Genomic DNA, 16892 nt, shown 5'->3' on the forward strand with positions numbered 1-16892 from the left:
GAACTTTCGTAAGTTAACCTCAGCGGAAAATTTACATGGGCTGGAAATTATTCTGTGGAAAGCAATAAATATTAATTACTTTACACAAGGTGGTGTTTCAAAATAAAGATTAATGTTACGGATAGTAGTAGAAGAATTAGGGGTTTCATAAAGTCTAATAAAGTTATTTTTTTTAAAACAAGTTGTGAGTCCCCTAAATGATTTTTTTCAGAGTTTTAAATTAAAACGTAGGCAAACGAATGAAATGCCTAGCCTGTCAATCCAATCGTTCCTAAGGGGTTACATGGGTTTACGGGTTTAAAAAAATCGAATTTTTTATTGTCTCTACAATACTATTCTACAACACCTCTAGAATATTGTCCTAAACTTTCAATCCGAGATCCGAGTAATAGTTTCAGAGATACAGCCTTGGGAACTTGTGCGCTTGTGGCTAGCTTGGCTAAGTGCGCCGTCTTTAAACGCGTTTTTCTCGAGACTGTGTTTTTGAAGTCGGTTGGCAAGATTTCTCGAGAACTACTCAACCGATCTTCATGAAATTTTGCACAGGTCTTTGAGTTACAATTTTTAAAGATGTGGGCAAAGGATTTTTTTTATTAAAAATTTTAATTTTTTTGTAAAAATGTTTGCTGAAAATACAATTTTCTGTTTTTTTCCTTTGTCCAAGTTATAAGTTAAGTTAATTTTAACTAAACCATGTATTTTTCACTTTAGATGATCCCATAAGGACCCTGCTAACGCGACCACATCATTTTTCCGAGGGGTCACCGGGAATGGCATCGTAATCGTCGAGTTTTGTTTCTAAAATTTCAAAATTTCATTGTTAATATTGTAACAATAAAAAATTCGAATAAAATATTTCATTTTTTATATAAGAAAAAAATTGTTGAAAAAGGCTGTTATTTACCCGAGGAAACCCATGTAATCCCTTAATTTTTTCCACATAACTGCAAAAGAATGCGCAACAAAATATTATTATATTTTAACGTTTTTTTCCATTTTTATACCCTGAGCAGGGTAAATTAAGTTTTCCACGAAGTTTGCAACACCCAGAAGGAAGCGTCGACCCTATAAAGTATATATTTAAATGATAAGTATGTTGAGCTGTGGCTTAATGGGTATCAGCCTTCCCACTTCCGCCCGTCAACATCATCTCACACATCTACGTATGCAACACTGATTCGCCACATTCCCCACACTCATCATCACTTTCCTCGCATCATCCACCACGAAATTATACTTTTCAACTTTGGGAAAAATTCACGGTGAGAGCGGAAAAAGTGGTACACAAAATAATTCATGGTCCTAGCCGGCAGCGTACTAGGCCACAAACCCGCCGTCCAACTGGTCTCAGCAACGTGGTCGCTACGCTGCAACAACTCCAGCGATTACTAGGCTAAAAATTTGCCTAAGGGGGCCAGGATGGCTAAGTCCCCACACTCATCATCACTTTCCTCGCATCATCTACCACGCTCTAACACACACACAATGACATCACACACCATCACCTACTTTCGCCGAAGAAAAATACAAAAGGACGGACAACTTGTTAAAAAGGACATTCTGGCGCTACGACATCGGCCTAATCGACTCGATTCCTTTCTGGCGAACGTTTACCATTTTGTGCGAACATCATCGTTAACAAAAAAAATATTTTGTAACCTTTGTGAGGCGAAAATTTTAATTTTATTTTACATTTTTGTTTGCGAGCATCTCATGTAAAATTTAAAATTAATATACTATATACATATTTTGGGAAAATAAATCCGAAAATACATACATTCATATTACAAGTTTGCGAACCTCTTGGGTTCATTTCATATATACCCCCAATTTGGGTCGAACTTTTGGGTAGGGGCAAATTTTGAAAAATCCCACTTTGACCCATTTAGAGTGCTCCAATCGAGTCCAAACGTATGACCGACCCCCACTAACTTTGGACGGCCGATCCACCCATGCCAGTGGCACACCCCCTGGAACTCCCCCCATACAATCATTTCAAAAAATCACCATTTTTGGCCTTTACATGAAAAAATCAGCTAAATGGCTATTTTTTTCTTTATTTTTATTTATTTATTTATAATAATATCTATTTTTTCTTTTAAGAAATTTATTTAGTCAGAACATATGTAAATGAAAAAATTAATTTAAGTGAGTTATAGAAAAGAAACTAAAAAAAATTATTGTTTGAAGTCTTTTTTACTTTGAAGTCTGGGCAATTTCGCACGGCTCTCTAATGTCGTCGCCATAACAGCCTCTACATTTTCCGGTATAACCCGTTTGGAAACGCTAGCTAGCAATTGAACATGTCGTTCCGTTCCTTGTATGTGTGATGGAATTTTTGGATCATTAAACGGTGGATCATCTTGATTTAAATATTCTTTCAATGTATCGTACGGAATGCTTAGGGTGAATGGTGGTTCAAATACGATATTTATATCATTCAAATTGATCAATTCCGTATAACTTGTGCAATTAAAGTTTATATCTGGTTTTTATAAACTCTAAGTTCCATTGGCTCGTCAACATTGGTTCGATAGCGTAGAATTTTCTTGATGGCACAGTCGCGCTTTTCTTTCCTATCATCAAACAACATTGATAACAAGATATTTTCCGAATGCGCATAATATTAATTATCTTTAATTACTTGATTGACAATTTTGCGTAAACGAGATTCTAGAAATCGGGACCAACCAATGAACTTGAAAAATAATGCACTGCCGTACACGACAGAGCTGTGATACTTGATATTGAAGTACATTGGCACATAAAATTTAATTATAAATTCAAACAGAATTCTTAAATTTGCATCTGGATTTTCCGTTGTCACATATAATCGCAATAATCTAGCGGCCTTGATGAGCCACCGAGAATGTACAATTTTCCTTGGTTTGATGTTAGCCAGATCCACCGGAACCACGCCGGTAGAAATTGCATGGGCCATGTCGTATAAGTACTTCGAATCGGTGGAAAATTATTTTTTTCTGGAGCAGGGGGCATATTTTGCAACTCAATTTTCTGGAAGCCGTCCACCACCTAAAAATATATAATAATAAAATAATTAAAAATGGTTGAAAATTATAATAAAATGAGTGATAGCAATAACTTACCGGAAGAGTTTCACAAGTTTCGATTTGAGGGCTCAGTTTTCCTATTGCCGATCTTGGTCCAGTGCTGGTTGATTTATCCAAAGCTTCAAACAAATGCCGAAACGGAAGTTCGTTGAAGTGTAGAAGGCAAACAAACCAATGCAATGGTCTTTTTAACAGCAATTCGCATCGTCGTATAATTCTCAAGATATCCAGATGGGTTGGTAAATTAAGATCAGTCAAATTAGTAGACACACCAAAAAGAGTAACATCATGCTTGGGTATATGACTCATTGGGTTTTCGATAGTTGTTGATGTAGTAGTGTGCTTCATCTTGCGGTGTAGAGGATGGTGGATTCATTGTAAACTTTTTGATTTGGAATGGTCACTTCACTTATTATTTTTTTTGAAATACTATAGTGGTTATTGCTTTAGTTCTCCTCACTTTCAGAGGTAATAAGAATGAAATGGTAATTTCAATTCTATTTCAAAATTTGCCCCTACCCAAAAGTTCGACCCAAATTGGGGGACATCAGAATTCATTTCTGAGGTATGGTTCCTTCGGCAAAGTTTCTTATTTTGATCCCTAGAATATGATTTTTTTTTTTTGCCTCCCCACAAATCCACCCGGCCTAGTGTATATATACGAACTAGTCCCTCAATTTTCAAGATATCGTTTTGAAATTTTGAAAACGTCATTTTCTCTTCAAGAAGCTGCCCTTTCGTCGGCACCGCCGATATCGGTCTACTATAACATATAGCTGCCATACAAACTAAACAATCGGAATCAAGTGCTGGTATGGAAAACTTTTGCATTTGACAAAAATTTCGCACAGGTCATTTTCTAAGGCAACAATGTACATTTTGAAGAAATTGTTCAGATCGGTTAACTATAGCATATAGCTTTCAGTCAAACTGAACATATAGTTACTAAAAAAATGCACCTATGAAGGCTATATTAGCTTCCGTGCAGCCGAAGTTAACGTTTTTTCTTTTTTTAATTCCTTTTTTTAACTAGATACCCAATTAATTGGTAAGGACACACTACTGCTTTAAAATTAACATTTAATTTATTCTAAGGCAAAATAAAAAGCTGGCATATTTAAGAAGCAGAGTTTATTTCATTTAACTTTTATTATACACTTCCAGTTAATGATCAACGTTATAAGTGTAAATATATGTTTGCCTTGCAGGATCGCTGGAAACGTGTTGAAACGGATAATCGTAACGCGCATAAATGCTGTTATGTCGAAAAAATATAATTCCTCTTGCATCTGTGTATAAACGAAAAATTAGCGTGCGTGTTGGCTCACAATACGAAGTTGTAGCGCGTCGAATTGCTGAGTAATCGAATGAAGTGGGTGCGATGAACCCGTCCTTTTGTTAGTGAGGTAGTGTGGGATGTCATCAAAAGTGGTGTGGTGATCTTTTTGTTGCTTAGTTGTGTGGGGTGTCGTTGTGTGATGACATCTTGCTGAACGTGGTGTTTTTCTGAGGTGTGATATGTGTACTAGGGTGCGCCAGCTTTTACAGAGTGGTACGGTAGGATGAGCTTAGCTCATTTAAAAACCTTTTAAATATACTCGAGCAAGTGGAGTTTGTATCTATTTCAGGTTCATTAGCCTCTGGTATTTTGAAATTGTAATACAATAAAAAGATATGTAGCAATTCCAGAGCTGAACTGTAAACAAAAGAAATCAATTTAAGGTGGACTTAATGCATATACTTATAAAACTTATAATTTTTACTTAACATCTAAGCATTTGTGGGTCAAAGTGGCGTTTAAAGCTATTATTAACAAATTTTATTTATTATTTTATTTCTAAAATTTTAACTTTTTGAGACGGATAACCAACGATATAAATCTTTTAATTCGTGTTTCCATTGTTCAGCGAAGTTTTTTTACTGTCAAGACCACGTTCACGTTTGATGTTTTCGATTAACTCAAATGCTGAATAGCCAGAAGTCGCATGAAGCTAAATCAGCCGATTACGGTGGTTGTGGCAATGTAGCATGCGACAGTGCATTATCGTGGTGCAGAAACCAAGGGTTGTCAAAAAGTGTTCCATGTTGACAGTATGGCCGATCGGAAGAAATTCGGAGTGCACTACACCTCGATAATCGAAGAAAACTGTAAACATAACCCTGGTTTTTGACCTGCTTTGCCGTGGTTTTTTCAGCTTCGGCTCATCGACGCTACCATATTCGGTCGATTGATCCTTTGTTTCCGGGTCAGCCAATACGTTTCATGATTCCTGATAGTTGGAAAGCATTGTTTCACAGACACGACTGCTTAACACGACGCTGTTTTTCAAGAAAATTTGGAACCAATCGTGTTTTCACTTTTCTTAGACCCAAATGAGCAAAATGGCTTTCACGGATCCTTCTGATATGCTGATATCTGACTGTCAATCGTCGATTCTTAAGCACAAATTCTTTTGTTTTATCGACATGTGGATCATCAGTTGACGTTGTTGGCCGTCCTGGACGTGGTTCGCCATCAACGCATTGTCGATCCTCTTTGAATAATTTGTACCAATAAAAACACTTGCTCGCGACAAACAATTGTTACCGAAGGCCTTTTCCAATATTCTGAACGTTTCGGCATCAGAAAATTGATTCCGCACACAAAATTGAATGAAACCTCTTTGTTGAATAATTTCACTCATCGTAAAAATCGCACTAAAGATTATTTTGAAGTGACACTTGGCACAGATGCCACTGACAGTCAGACCAACCTAAAAAAAAAATATTTCGACGAATGGGTTTTCGCGCGAATTTAAATTAAAAAGTCCTAGTATGCTTTGCGCACAGTAGTATGTATTTAAGTAGATTTTTTAATAACATATGTATAGTAGTTGCCATATTTTTTAACTTGCAATATTATTTCAGCTTGGCAGGCTTACAATATGCTTAACTGATATTTGAAAATTTAACCTTTTCATTGTAATTTTTACTCACCGCCGTCAATATCGTTCTATTGATGTCACAGATCCCCAAAACAGAAATCCTGACATCGTAAATATGTAAATGTTTCCAAAATGTTTGAAACTGCCAGTAAAACTATAGTTATAATAAAATTTGTTATTTAAAGTGATAGTACGAAATGAGTCACCTCAGCTGATAACGATAGCTCTACAGTTGTGCGCTTGATTTCGCTAACGATCTGTATGGTTTCCTTTGACTTTGCACGAAAATAAATTTTAATTTAGTATTAACAATAATTTTAATATTAATATTATCAAATAACTAACTACAAATTGTTTAATATAGTTTTTATATAGCTTCGAAAAGCTGCTGCTCACCTCTACGGTCGCCTTGTGACAAGCTTCCACCACCAATAGTAATCTGAATATATGCAGCATAAGCCACATCATCTGACAGTAAGTCCGAATGGTTATAGAAATTTTTTTTAAAGCAATAATCAGGAAATGGGCTGTGATGACGATATGTAGCATGCAGGAGATCAGGTTGCAAAGCACAGCAAAACCGAAGGTGCTGATGGAATCGGAAAACGCATATTCGAATTTATTATAATAATGGGTTGTCAAAAAAGTCTTGCAGTATTTTTATTGATTTTTTTTTATTGAAATTGAAATGAATTTTTGATGACTCGTGCCCAGCTCTTGACCGATGCTACGGCTGCTACTATGCCGGTCTCTTTCGACCAATTCAGCGATTTTATCGCAATTTTCGACGGCAGGCCTTCCGGAGCGTGGCACATCTTCGACCACTTCTACAGCAGAACGAAAACGTTGAAAGCACCGTTGTGCGGTGGAAATGGAAACTGTATCGGGTCCATAAACTGCAGAGATTTTATTGGCGGCTTGAGATGCATTTTTGCCTTTATCGTAGTAGTACTGTAAAATATGCCGTAGTTTCTCTTTATTTTGCTCCATGTTTGCGAGGCTGTAACTCACGAACGACTTAAAAGAAACGACAATCAATCAAACACGTGTAAGCGCGTGAAATGAGCTGTCCAAAAAGGTATAGCATGACCCGATGCGACGAATAAAACTGGAACTACGCGCTTTCAGCGCCAACTAGCGAAAGCACCGCAAGACTTTTTTGACAACCTATTATTCGTATTATTAGAGGTAATGTTTGTTCTTTTTAACACTATTTTCATGAATTGTTAATTATAATTATATTTACCTTGTAGAAATTAAAAATAAATTCTTTAAATAACGGAAAACTTCAGTTTTTCATGTCAATTAAAGAGATCCAAAATTATAACAAGGAATTATGACATAAAGGGTGTCCCAAAATTAACGAAAAGGTTGAAATTAAATAAATGTTGATGAATAAAGTAATTAGAAAAAGGTTATTTATGGAATAACATATCGGGCAAATGGCTTCCACGGCTTTCCATACACATACGCACTCGTTTGTAGGTATTTTCCATGCCTATTCTGCATACATACTTGTATGCAATGGTTGAATCTGCTCCTTTAAAGCATGCGTGGTTGTAGGCTTGTTGCAATAGGTCTGTGATTTTAAATAACACCATAAAAAGAAATACAGTGGTGCTAAATCACACGATCCAATTCTGATTCCAAACCGAGAGAAGACACAACCTGAAAATGTCTTAAGCAGTAAATGAAGTACTTCTTGTTGAAACCACATATTGGCCGTAAGAATATCATCCAAATTCGACAAAAGGCATAGTAGGTTATCATGTCGCCATTTTAAGCACCACTAAAATAGTAGTCACTGCATGATCAGCATCAACAACATCAAACAAGCATGGTTCAATTATGTCTATAGTCCAAAATCCACACCAAACTTGTTGTAAATTCTTTTGTTTTTCGACAAATACATGCAGGTTTTTCGAACTCCAAAGCGGCATGTTTGATGATTATCAAACCCATCAAGGTGAATGATTCGAATGATTTTGCTTGAAAGCTTTTCATTATTATTTTTTATATATTGTTTAATAATGTTTTATCGTGTATGTAACGCTTAATTTTTTAAAAGCCTGAACTGTCAGCTGTCGATTTACTCTTTTTAGGGTTTTCAACACTTTCCTATAGAAATGGCGGCAAATTTAAATCTTGCGTTAATTTTGGGACAGCCTTTATTTATAGAGAGAAGAGAGAGGGAGTGCGAGAGAAAGATAAATAGAAAGGATATATAAAGTGTAATGATTTCTCTATTTTTTACTTGAATGTCTCAGACCGTGAGCCACTTTTTTTGCAATACAAACTTTTGCTGGCTAATAACTAGTCATTGCGCTTTTAAACTTACTTGGAAAAGATTTCTACACACTTGTACAATGATTCGTAATTATCGACCAGTATTCTTAACAGCTCAACCGTAGGTTTGGCTGGAAAAAGAAACAAATGAATTTGATAGAACACTTTTTCACGTATTTTCACATTTATAAATCATATAAATACCATATATGTACCATATGGTACATATACATACATTGTGATAAAAAAGTGCACGGAAATTGTAAATAAAACGCAATATATTTAATTATTCATCAATGTTTATTTTGTTGCCTTCAAAGTAATCTCCGACAGATGCAATACACTTATGTCAACGATTTTTCCTGTTCTCGAAACACTTTTCATAAGAACTTTTTGGGATTACCTTCATCTCATTCCGCTAATTTTGTTTTATCTCTTCGATCGACTGAAAACGGGTTCCATACTGATAATTGCTGACCTGTTTGGATATTAAACTCATAAACCCATGTCTCATGGGCAACTATATTGCTCTACATGAATATGGGAGACCTGTTTAATGTACTCTTTTTGATCAATCAGCTTTATCGGAACGAGTCAAGCTAGAACGCATTTCATATTCAAAATATTCACCAAAATCATTCGAAAGGACTCGCGAGAGAAGTCGAGCTTTCTTGACATCTGTCTAATACTCACCTGACGATTTTCAATCACCATATCCTTAACTCTTTTAATATTATCATCAGTTGAAGAGGTCGAAAGTCGTTCAGTACGATTTTGTACTACTCTTAGGCTTGAGTGTTTGAAAACAATCACCGTAAACCTTTTTCAACATTCGCAACGATTCCGCACACGAAATTTGGTTATAAATACAGAATTTGAGACACATTCTTTGTTCGATATTTTTATCCATTGTAAAAATCGCAGCGCAGTACTGAGGTATACCTACTAAAGCAGCTGCTACCAACTTAGTACATTTTTTTGAAATATCATTTACTCAGGGAATTTAATTACAATTTCCGGATGATTTTTTGTCACAATGTATATATTATATACTTTTACTTACAATGTTGATTTCTCAGGCGATGAAATTCATGGTGTGATGGAATTTCCTCATCAGATGATAAATTATTAACCCAAGTCTTCATCTTACTGCAGCGTTTTCCATCTGTGAGAGCTTATAATGAATGACAATAGAAAATTTTCATTAGGTAAACAAGTCAATACAATAATTATCAATATTAGGAGTCTGTCAATTGCTTTTGGAAATAACTTTAAAACTTCAACTTTTATAATTTATTTAATATATTTATAAAAGTGATGAGTATCTTTGTTAACGAACGAACTTCAAGTACCCAAGGTTACTGAAAGTGCATTTGTGAAATGGCTTACTCGCCAGAATATTGAAATCAGATATCCCTTTATGCTAATTTGTAAAGCTACATATTTTAGGTTCATACATATTTTACTATTGATTGAAAGCTTACACTGCAGAAATTGGAAAGACGTGCCAAACAAAGCTTCTTCATTGCTGTCTTTGATTAGTTAAAGATTAGCGAATCAAACAAACGAGTTAAACTAGTCATAATTTGATAAATATAAAGTTTTTTAAGGGGGTATTCTGGTTTAGAAATTCGAAAAAAATATTTTTAATTCGCATCGATTTTTTTGCATATTTTTGTAGTATAACCCTTCAAGATAATGTCCCTAAGAGGATTTTTCGAAATTCAAATTATTTTCCGAGTTCCTGCTCATTTTGTGACTCTGACTCCGACTGCGCGCAACTAGTTCTCAAACTTTGAACTCGTTTTTCTCATAACTACTTTTCTAGAAACGGTGTGCATGATATCTCAAGGTCTACTCAACCGATTGACATGAAATTTTACACAGAGCTTTCTTATACATTATAGTATCGCACTACGAAGAACTTTCGAAAGATTTTTTTTTTATTTTTAAAAAATTCCGAACCACAAAAAAATAGGGAAAATACGAAACTTTTTTATCAAACCTGCAACATTTTGTAAATTTTTTTTTTTTTCAAAAACGTTTTCTTAGTGCGATAACTACACTTTTACTCTTCACGGATTTCGTATGCATTTTCATTTTAGGTCACGGAAAGGATTTATATCCTGCACGCCAGGACAAGCCATTGTTTCATCAGTCTCTACTTCGCTGACCTGCAGTTTTTTTAAATTTAATTTTTTTTTTCTTATATTATATATTTTTTGTATTCTTAGAATATCAATAAAAAGCATGTAAAAAAATAGATTGTTAAAATAATTTTTGATTTTTTTCATCGCGTCAAAAAAAAAACCTAAAATTCGGGCTCTTAAACCAAAATACCCACTTAAGTGGCGCCGAAAGACAGCGACCGAAGAAATGGCTAATTATGTACTTGTATATTGACGTTGGCATGGCAAAACGAACATTTTAGCCTTATCTTGATGAGATCTATTTCTATTTTAAAAAGCGACAAATTTAATATTTCTTCTTGTACGCTTCTAATTTGCAACATATACCTGATTTGTTAAGTTTATTTATATTTTAATGTAAAAAAGCAAAAACAAATTTAACAAATAAATTATGTTTATAAATATTTTGTATGAAAACTATCTCACCCAACAAGAAATGGTGTTTCAATATCTTATTCAAGCGACGAAAACGTCTCGCAAGTCCCAGAGCATTATTCGCATATAAAATATGACTTCCAATTAGCACCGAATAAATCCCATAAAATGGTATATACCAATTTAAAGTAGCGGCTGCAAAAAAAAAAAGTTAAAAGGTGCAGCAAATTGTTCCCTTGTGAAAAATCTTACCAAGAACATGTTTCGACACAACCTGCATCCACCCAAAATAATCGAAACCTATAAATATCGCTATAAATTTAAAATATCTATACAAAATTAAATTGACGTAACTTATAATTGCTCCAAATAATGTAGGTGTGACTATGGCCAACATTCTAGGCATAAAGCGATCATTGTCGACATTCGGAAATAAGTGCAGAGATTCGTCCAGCTGTAAGAAATTTAGTTTCAAATGATTTACGATTTATTGTTGTTATAAATTTTATTACTAATGACATATTTTTTAGAGGGTGGAGTCATGTGTAGAGGAAAGTTCTTGATCGTCATTCACTTGGGAGTGGCCAGAAACGATTCTTTTACATATGGCTCAAGCAGCTCACGACTTCCGCTCTTTGACCAAGTATCCTCTGGGTAGCCTAAGAACCTCCGTTTGAAGGCGAGCTAAAGTGAGAAGGCCAAACATCCCCTCCACAGGGTTGTGTGCAGAGTTTGGGACCCGCTACGTAAAAAAACAGTAAAAATGAAAAAGAACAACAAGCCTCGGATGAGAGACCCTCTTTTTTATGACGACCATGGCAAACGAATTAAGGACTACGATTTTAGGGCATGCACCTGGAATGGGAAGGTGCAGCTGCCCAGCTGCGATGGACGGGACAAGGACTGAAACGAAAATCGTGCTTGGCGACTTTAACGCCAGGGTGGGCAAAGAAGATATCTTTCGCACTACGGTCGGTAAATTCAGCCTCCACGACGAAACATCCCCAAATGAATTGAGGCTGACCGACTTCGCCGGGGCCCGAAATATGGTTATCTGTAGTACTAGATTCTAGTATAAGAAAATTCATCAAGCCACCTAGCTGTCTCCGGATCGAAAAACCACCAACCAGATCTATCATGTTGTGAGAGACGGAAGACACGTCTCCAGTGCAGCGGAGAGAAAACAGGCTGCCTACCTCGCAACGTTACGATCGACCACTACACGTGCGGGATGGGATAGATACCGAGAGTTGAAAAGGAAAGCGAGACGCATTTGTAGACAGAAGTAGAAAGAGGCCGAAATGCGTGAGTACGAAGATCTTTATAAGTTGACCGATAGGGGTAATGCTCGAAAATTCTACAAAAAAATGCGGTGGCTAACAGAAGGTTTCAAGACCGGAGCATACTCTTGTAGAACCCCCAAAGGTGATTTAGTGACCGATGCCCAGAGCATACTTAAATTATGGAGGGAACACTTCTCCAGCCTGCTGAATGGCAGCGAACGTACAACGCCAGGAGAAGCTGAACCCAGTTCCCCAATCGATGACGATGGAGCAGACGTTCCATTGCCCGACCATGAAAAAGTTCGAATAGCAATTACCCGCCTGAAGAACAACAAAGCAGCGGGGGCCGATGGATGGCCGGCCGAGCTTTTCAAACACGATGCCGAAGAACTGATAAGGAGCATGCATCAGCTTCTTTGTAAAATATGGTCGGACGAAAGCATGCCCAACGATTGGAATTTAGGTGTGCTATTTCCAATCCATAAAAAAGGAGACCCCACAATCTGCGCCAACTACCGTGGGATTAGCCTCCACAACATCGCATATAAGGTTCTATCGAGCGTATTGTGTGAAAGATTAAAGCCCACCGTCAACAAACTGATTGGACCTTATCAGTGTGGCTTCAGACCTGGAAAATCAACAACCGACCAGATATTCACCATGCGCCAAATCTTGGAAAAGACCCGTGAAAGAAGAATCGACACACATCACCTCTTCGTCGATTTCAAAGCTGCTTTCGACAGCACGAAAAGGAGCCGCTTTTATGCCGCGATGTCTCAATTTGGTATCCCCGCAAAACTAATACGGGTGTGTAAATTGAAGTTGAGCAACACCAAAAGCTCCATCAAGATCGGGAAGGACTTCTCCGAGCTTTCGTCTATCTTGGAACCAGTGTAAACACCACCAACAATGTCACAGATGCTACTTCGGACTGAGTAGGCAATTGAGAAGTAAAGTCCTCTCCCGACGAACAAAAACCAAACTCTAGGAGTCACTCATAATTCCCGTCCTGCTATATGGTGCAGAGGCTTGGACAATGACAAAAACTGATGAGTCGACGTTGCGAGTTTTGAGAGAAAAGTTCTGTGAAAGATTTATGGTCCTTTGCGCGTTGGCCACGGCGAATATCACATTCGATGGAATGATGAGCTGTATGAGATACATATGTTCATACATATATGACGACATTGACATAGTTCAGCGAATTAAAAGACAGCGGCTACGCTGGCTAGGTCATGTTGTCCGAATGGACAAAAAATACTCGCCGGGGGAAGCAGAGGAAGAGGAAGACCTTCACTCCGTTGGAAGGACCAAGGAGAGAAGGACCTGGCTTCGCTTGAAATATCCAATTGGCACCGCATTGCAAAAAGAAAAAACGACTGGCACGCTGTTGTTAACTCGGCTATAATCGCCTAAGCGGTGTCTACGCCAATAAAGAAGTAGAAGAATGAAATTTTTTTATAATTTAAATTTAAATTTTAAAATTCCAAATTTCAACAACAAATATTTTCCTATTGAGTAAAAATTAGTATTTTAATGACTTTTCTCAATTAATTTAATAATTAGGAATAGAAAATAAATAGTTTTTAAGTGACACAAGAGTATAATTGACTTAGAGAAATTATAACCTAGTTAATAGTGTATAAATATATCATGAAATACCTTCCTTAAACGCATATTGAGCTGTTGTGTAGGTTTCACACTGCAAAGACCGCAACCGATGCCAGCAATGCATGTCAGTGCCACCATGCCCACATCCATTGCTGTGACCACTTGTAGTGTCGAAGAACTCACGCTGGAAATTTTACGACACATAATTAGTAACAGTAAATGCGTTATTAATTTTTAATATAAGAAATACAATATATGAATACTGCTATCGTGGTGTATTCGATTTGTTTTCAATCTTTGCTCAACAGGAATTGGAAGTGGATGATCGAATGTTATAAACAATTACGTATCACATTGTTTTTCCGTGATGAACACCTAAACTATAGAACCTACCACTATAGACGTGGTGAAAATGGTTGAAATCGAATAGAAATCACGCACCTCTCCATATAACGGTTATATTGAAAACTGCTGAAAACGCGGTAACTCATTAAATAAATGCGACAATTAATTTTAAATTCAAGATTGTACGAAAGGATTTCATGAAAACCGATGTACGAATTGAGCTATGGACGTGACACCACACACCTTTAGGTGAAATTCTTTATACGTACCTCAAGAACTATTTGACCAATTTCAACCATATTCAGTACAAAGGACGATCTTGACCCGAAATTCTTTCTTTCTGTTTACCGTATACAAATCCAACATCAATTATGTTATCTGAATAAAACTTCGCACAAACATTTCCCTGAAGGAATGAAATCGTTAGGATGGAGCCATGTGTAGAAGTTCACGCAAGTGAAGAACGAAAGTGGCCAGAAACGATTCTTTTACATATGGCTCAAATATCTCATGGCTTCCGGTCTTAGACTAAGTGTCCTCTGGGTAGCCAAAAAAAAAATCCGTTTGAAGGCGAGCTAAAATCAGAAGGCGAAACATCCCCTGCACCAGCGTTGTGCGCTGGGTTTGGGACCTACCAAATCAAAAATCCTACCGACGAAAAGGTATAAGTGACCGCCCTTTTGATGACGACCCCTGCAAAGGTGTTAAGGAACTCATCATTCCCGTCCTACTATATCAGGCAGAGGCATTTACGTTGACAACATCTGATGAGTCGACGTTACGAGTTTTCGAGAGAAAGGTTCTGCGGAAGATGTATGGTCCATTGCGCATTGGCAACGGCGAATATCGCATTCGATGGAACGATAAGGTGTATGAAGAGGTGGAGAAGGACCCCCATATACATTTCATTTTCAAAGTTCAGATTATTTTCCACTATGCCAGCAGACTCTATATCGCAATATCAGTTAATGTGTGAATTATCTTCCCAAAAAATCTGTGAAATCATGTTCTCAAATGAACTTGCTAAAAATTAATGCTATCTCTCCAGACCTTCCCCTAGCCTCCCCTTTTTATGAAATTAAGTGGACTTTTATTTCGTAAATATATAAAGTGGGTTAACACTGAATTTGAATGAAAGCGATCCAGGACTTAGTCTAAACCCCATATCCTTAATATAATCACTTGCGATTCTCCATTTGACCTTTTCTTGGCATATCCACTGTATTGAATTTAACCCTTTTGGGTTAAGTTTATATCACATATTTTAGTAAAGTTTTAAAAAAAATATTTCGAGCACGAAACAAAAAATAGTAATGAAATACTATACGATATAGTAATGACTCATAATACACGTAAATACGAGTGAATATGAACCGATTCTGTTTATAATCTATTAAATTGTCGAATAATGAATGTTTAATTCTTATGCAACATTTTTATACCATAAACGGGGTATATTAAGTTTGCTACGAAGTTCATAACACCCAGAAGGAAATATAGGGTATCCTATAAAGTTAATATATAAATGTATAAGATGTAGTTGCCATACACCATGTTCGATAAAATTCAAGTCCCTCTATAGAAAACTTTTTTATTTGTTAATGTATATTCACGAAATTTGCCCAAGCAATACACACAGCTTATTGCCCAAGAAGGTTACAACACCTTCCAGAAAATTGCTCTGATCAGACAACTGCAGTATAAGCTGTTATACCCACTCACCCATCATACTCAAGTCCCTCTATAGAAAACTATTTTATTTGTTAAGATACGTTCACGAAATTTGACATAGATTATTGTCCAAGGCATTTAGTTCAATCTGAATGCAACTTTATCGATATAATTATTAAAATTTATTTTAAAGCCTTCTTACCGATATTGAACCTTGCAGTAATCCTCGAATCCAGTGCCGACTATTATAACTGAATCGGAAATATATAAAAAAAAACTTCCTTCAATGTAATGGGAATAATTTTTGTTATATTTTTTCCTCTTCCTTACGCACCCATTGTTAAACTTGAGATAATCGAGTAGACGGTAAACACTTTGCTGCGTTTTATTGTCATTACGCCTTCCACGTTTGTCTTAACAGAAAGGGGAGCCAATCCTAAGGCTTTACTCAGGTAAAAAACACATAAAGATGACTCACTGATTTCCATTTTGTAATATTTTTTAATTATTTAGCTATTAGTAGTTAAAAATTATTTCAAATTGTTTTTGAATCTTAAAGTAAACCTTTATTTTGTATATACTTTATTTCAATTTCAAGCAGCGATAAGTTACTGCTTCAAACGCCTCGTGCGAAATGAATAAATGGTTGCTAAAGTATATTCTTTAGCGCACCGTTAACCCTTCCCTATCAAATCTGTGTTTTGTTTACCCAACATACATTTGACACATTGTAAACATGTAATAAATTCAACTTTTTGACATTTTAAGTATATACCTAAGCACACAATTGTGACGAGTTTGGGCCATGTTTCACATTAAAAGCTTAATTCAGTTTAGAGTTTTCAAAAATTATAATTATTTTTTTCCTTTTCGGCTTGAAGTACACTTCTTCTTCTTTACTGGCTTAGAAACCGCTTACGCGATAATTGCCGAGTTAACAACAAGTCGTTTCTTCTTTTTGCAATGCGGTGCCAATTGGAGATTCCAAGTGAAGCCGAAAGACTTGGCCACCTGGTCTTTCCAACGGCGTGGAGGCCTTCCTCTTCTTCTGCTTCTCCCGGCTGATATTGCGTGGAATACTCTGAGAGGAGTGTTTTCATCTACTCGGACGACATGACCTAGCCAGTATAGCCGCTA

The 16892-nt window shown here is 36.4% G+C and overlaps 1 protein-coding gene across 1 annotated transcript; it reads right to left on the reverse strand.

The window, feature by feature from the left end:
- Positions 1–4704: 4704 nt before the first annotated feature.
- LOC120770730 (gustatory receptor for sugar taste 43a-like) lies at positions 4705–13943 on the reverse strand. The gene is made up of 10 exons (XM_040098320.1): positions 13791–13943; positions 11200–11299; positions 11098–11145; positions 10897–11040; positions 9345–9455; positions 8334–8412; positions 6392–6584; positions 6202–6270; positions 6048–6137; positions 4705–4767 (listed from the first exon to the last, which is right to left on the reverse strand). The coding sequence occupies exons 1-10, from the start codon at positions 13941–13943 to the stop codon at positions 4705–4707; spliced, it is 1050 nt and encodes a 349-aa protein (XP_039954254.1).
- Positions 13944–16892: the final 2949 nt, after the last annotated feature.

This window comes from Bactrocera tryoni, chromosome 3 (assembly GCF_016617805.1).
Source record: "Bactrocera tryoni isolate S06 chromosome 3, CSIRO_BtryS06_freeze2, whole genome shotgun sequence".
Taxonomy (NCBI): Eukaryota; Metazoa; Arthropoda; class Insecta; order Diptera; family Tephritidae; genus Bactrocera; species Bactrocera tryoni.

Excerpts from the sequence above, each read along its gene's own strand:
- LOC120770730 (XM_040098320.1), bottom strand. The coding sequence starts at position 13,943 with ATGTGTCGTAAAATTTCCAGCGTGAGTTCTTCGACACTACAAGTGGTC. Across the intron at positions 11,041-11,097 it reads TGTGTCGAAACATGTTCTTG|CCGCTACTTTAAATTGGTAT; the intron begins GTAAGATTTTTC and ends TTTTTTTTGCAG. Across the intron at positions 6,138-6,201 it reads AGCTATCGTTATCAGCTGAG|TTTCAAACATTTTGGAAACA; the intron begins GTGACTCATTTC and ends TTTTACTGGCAG.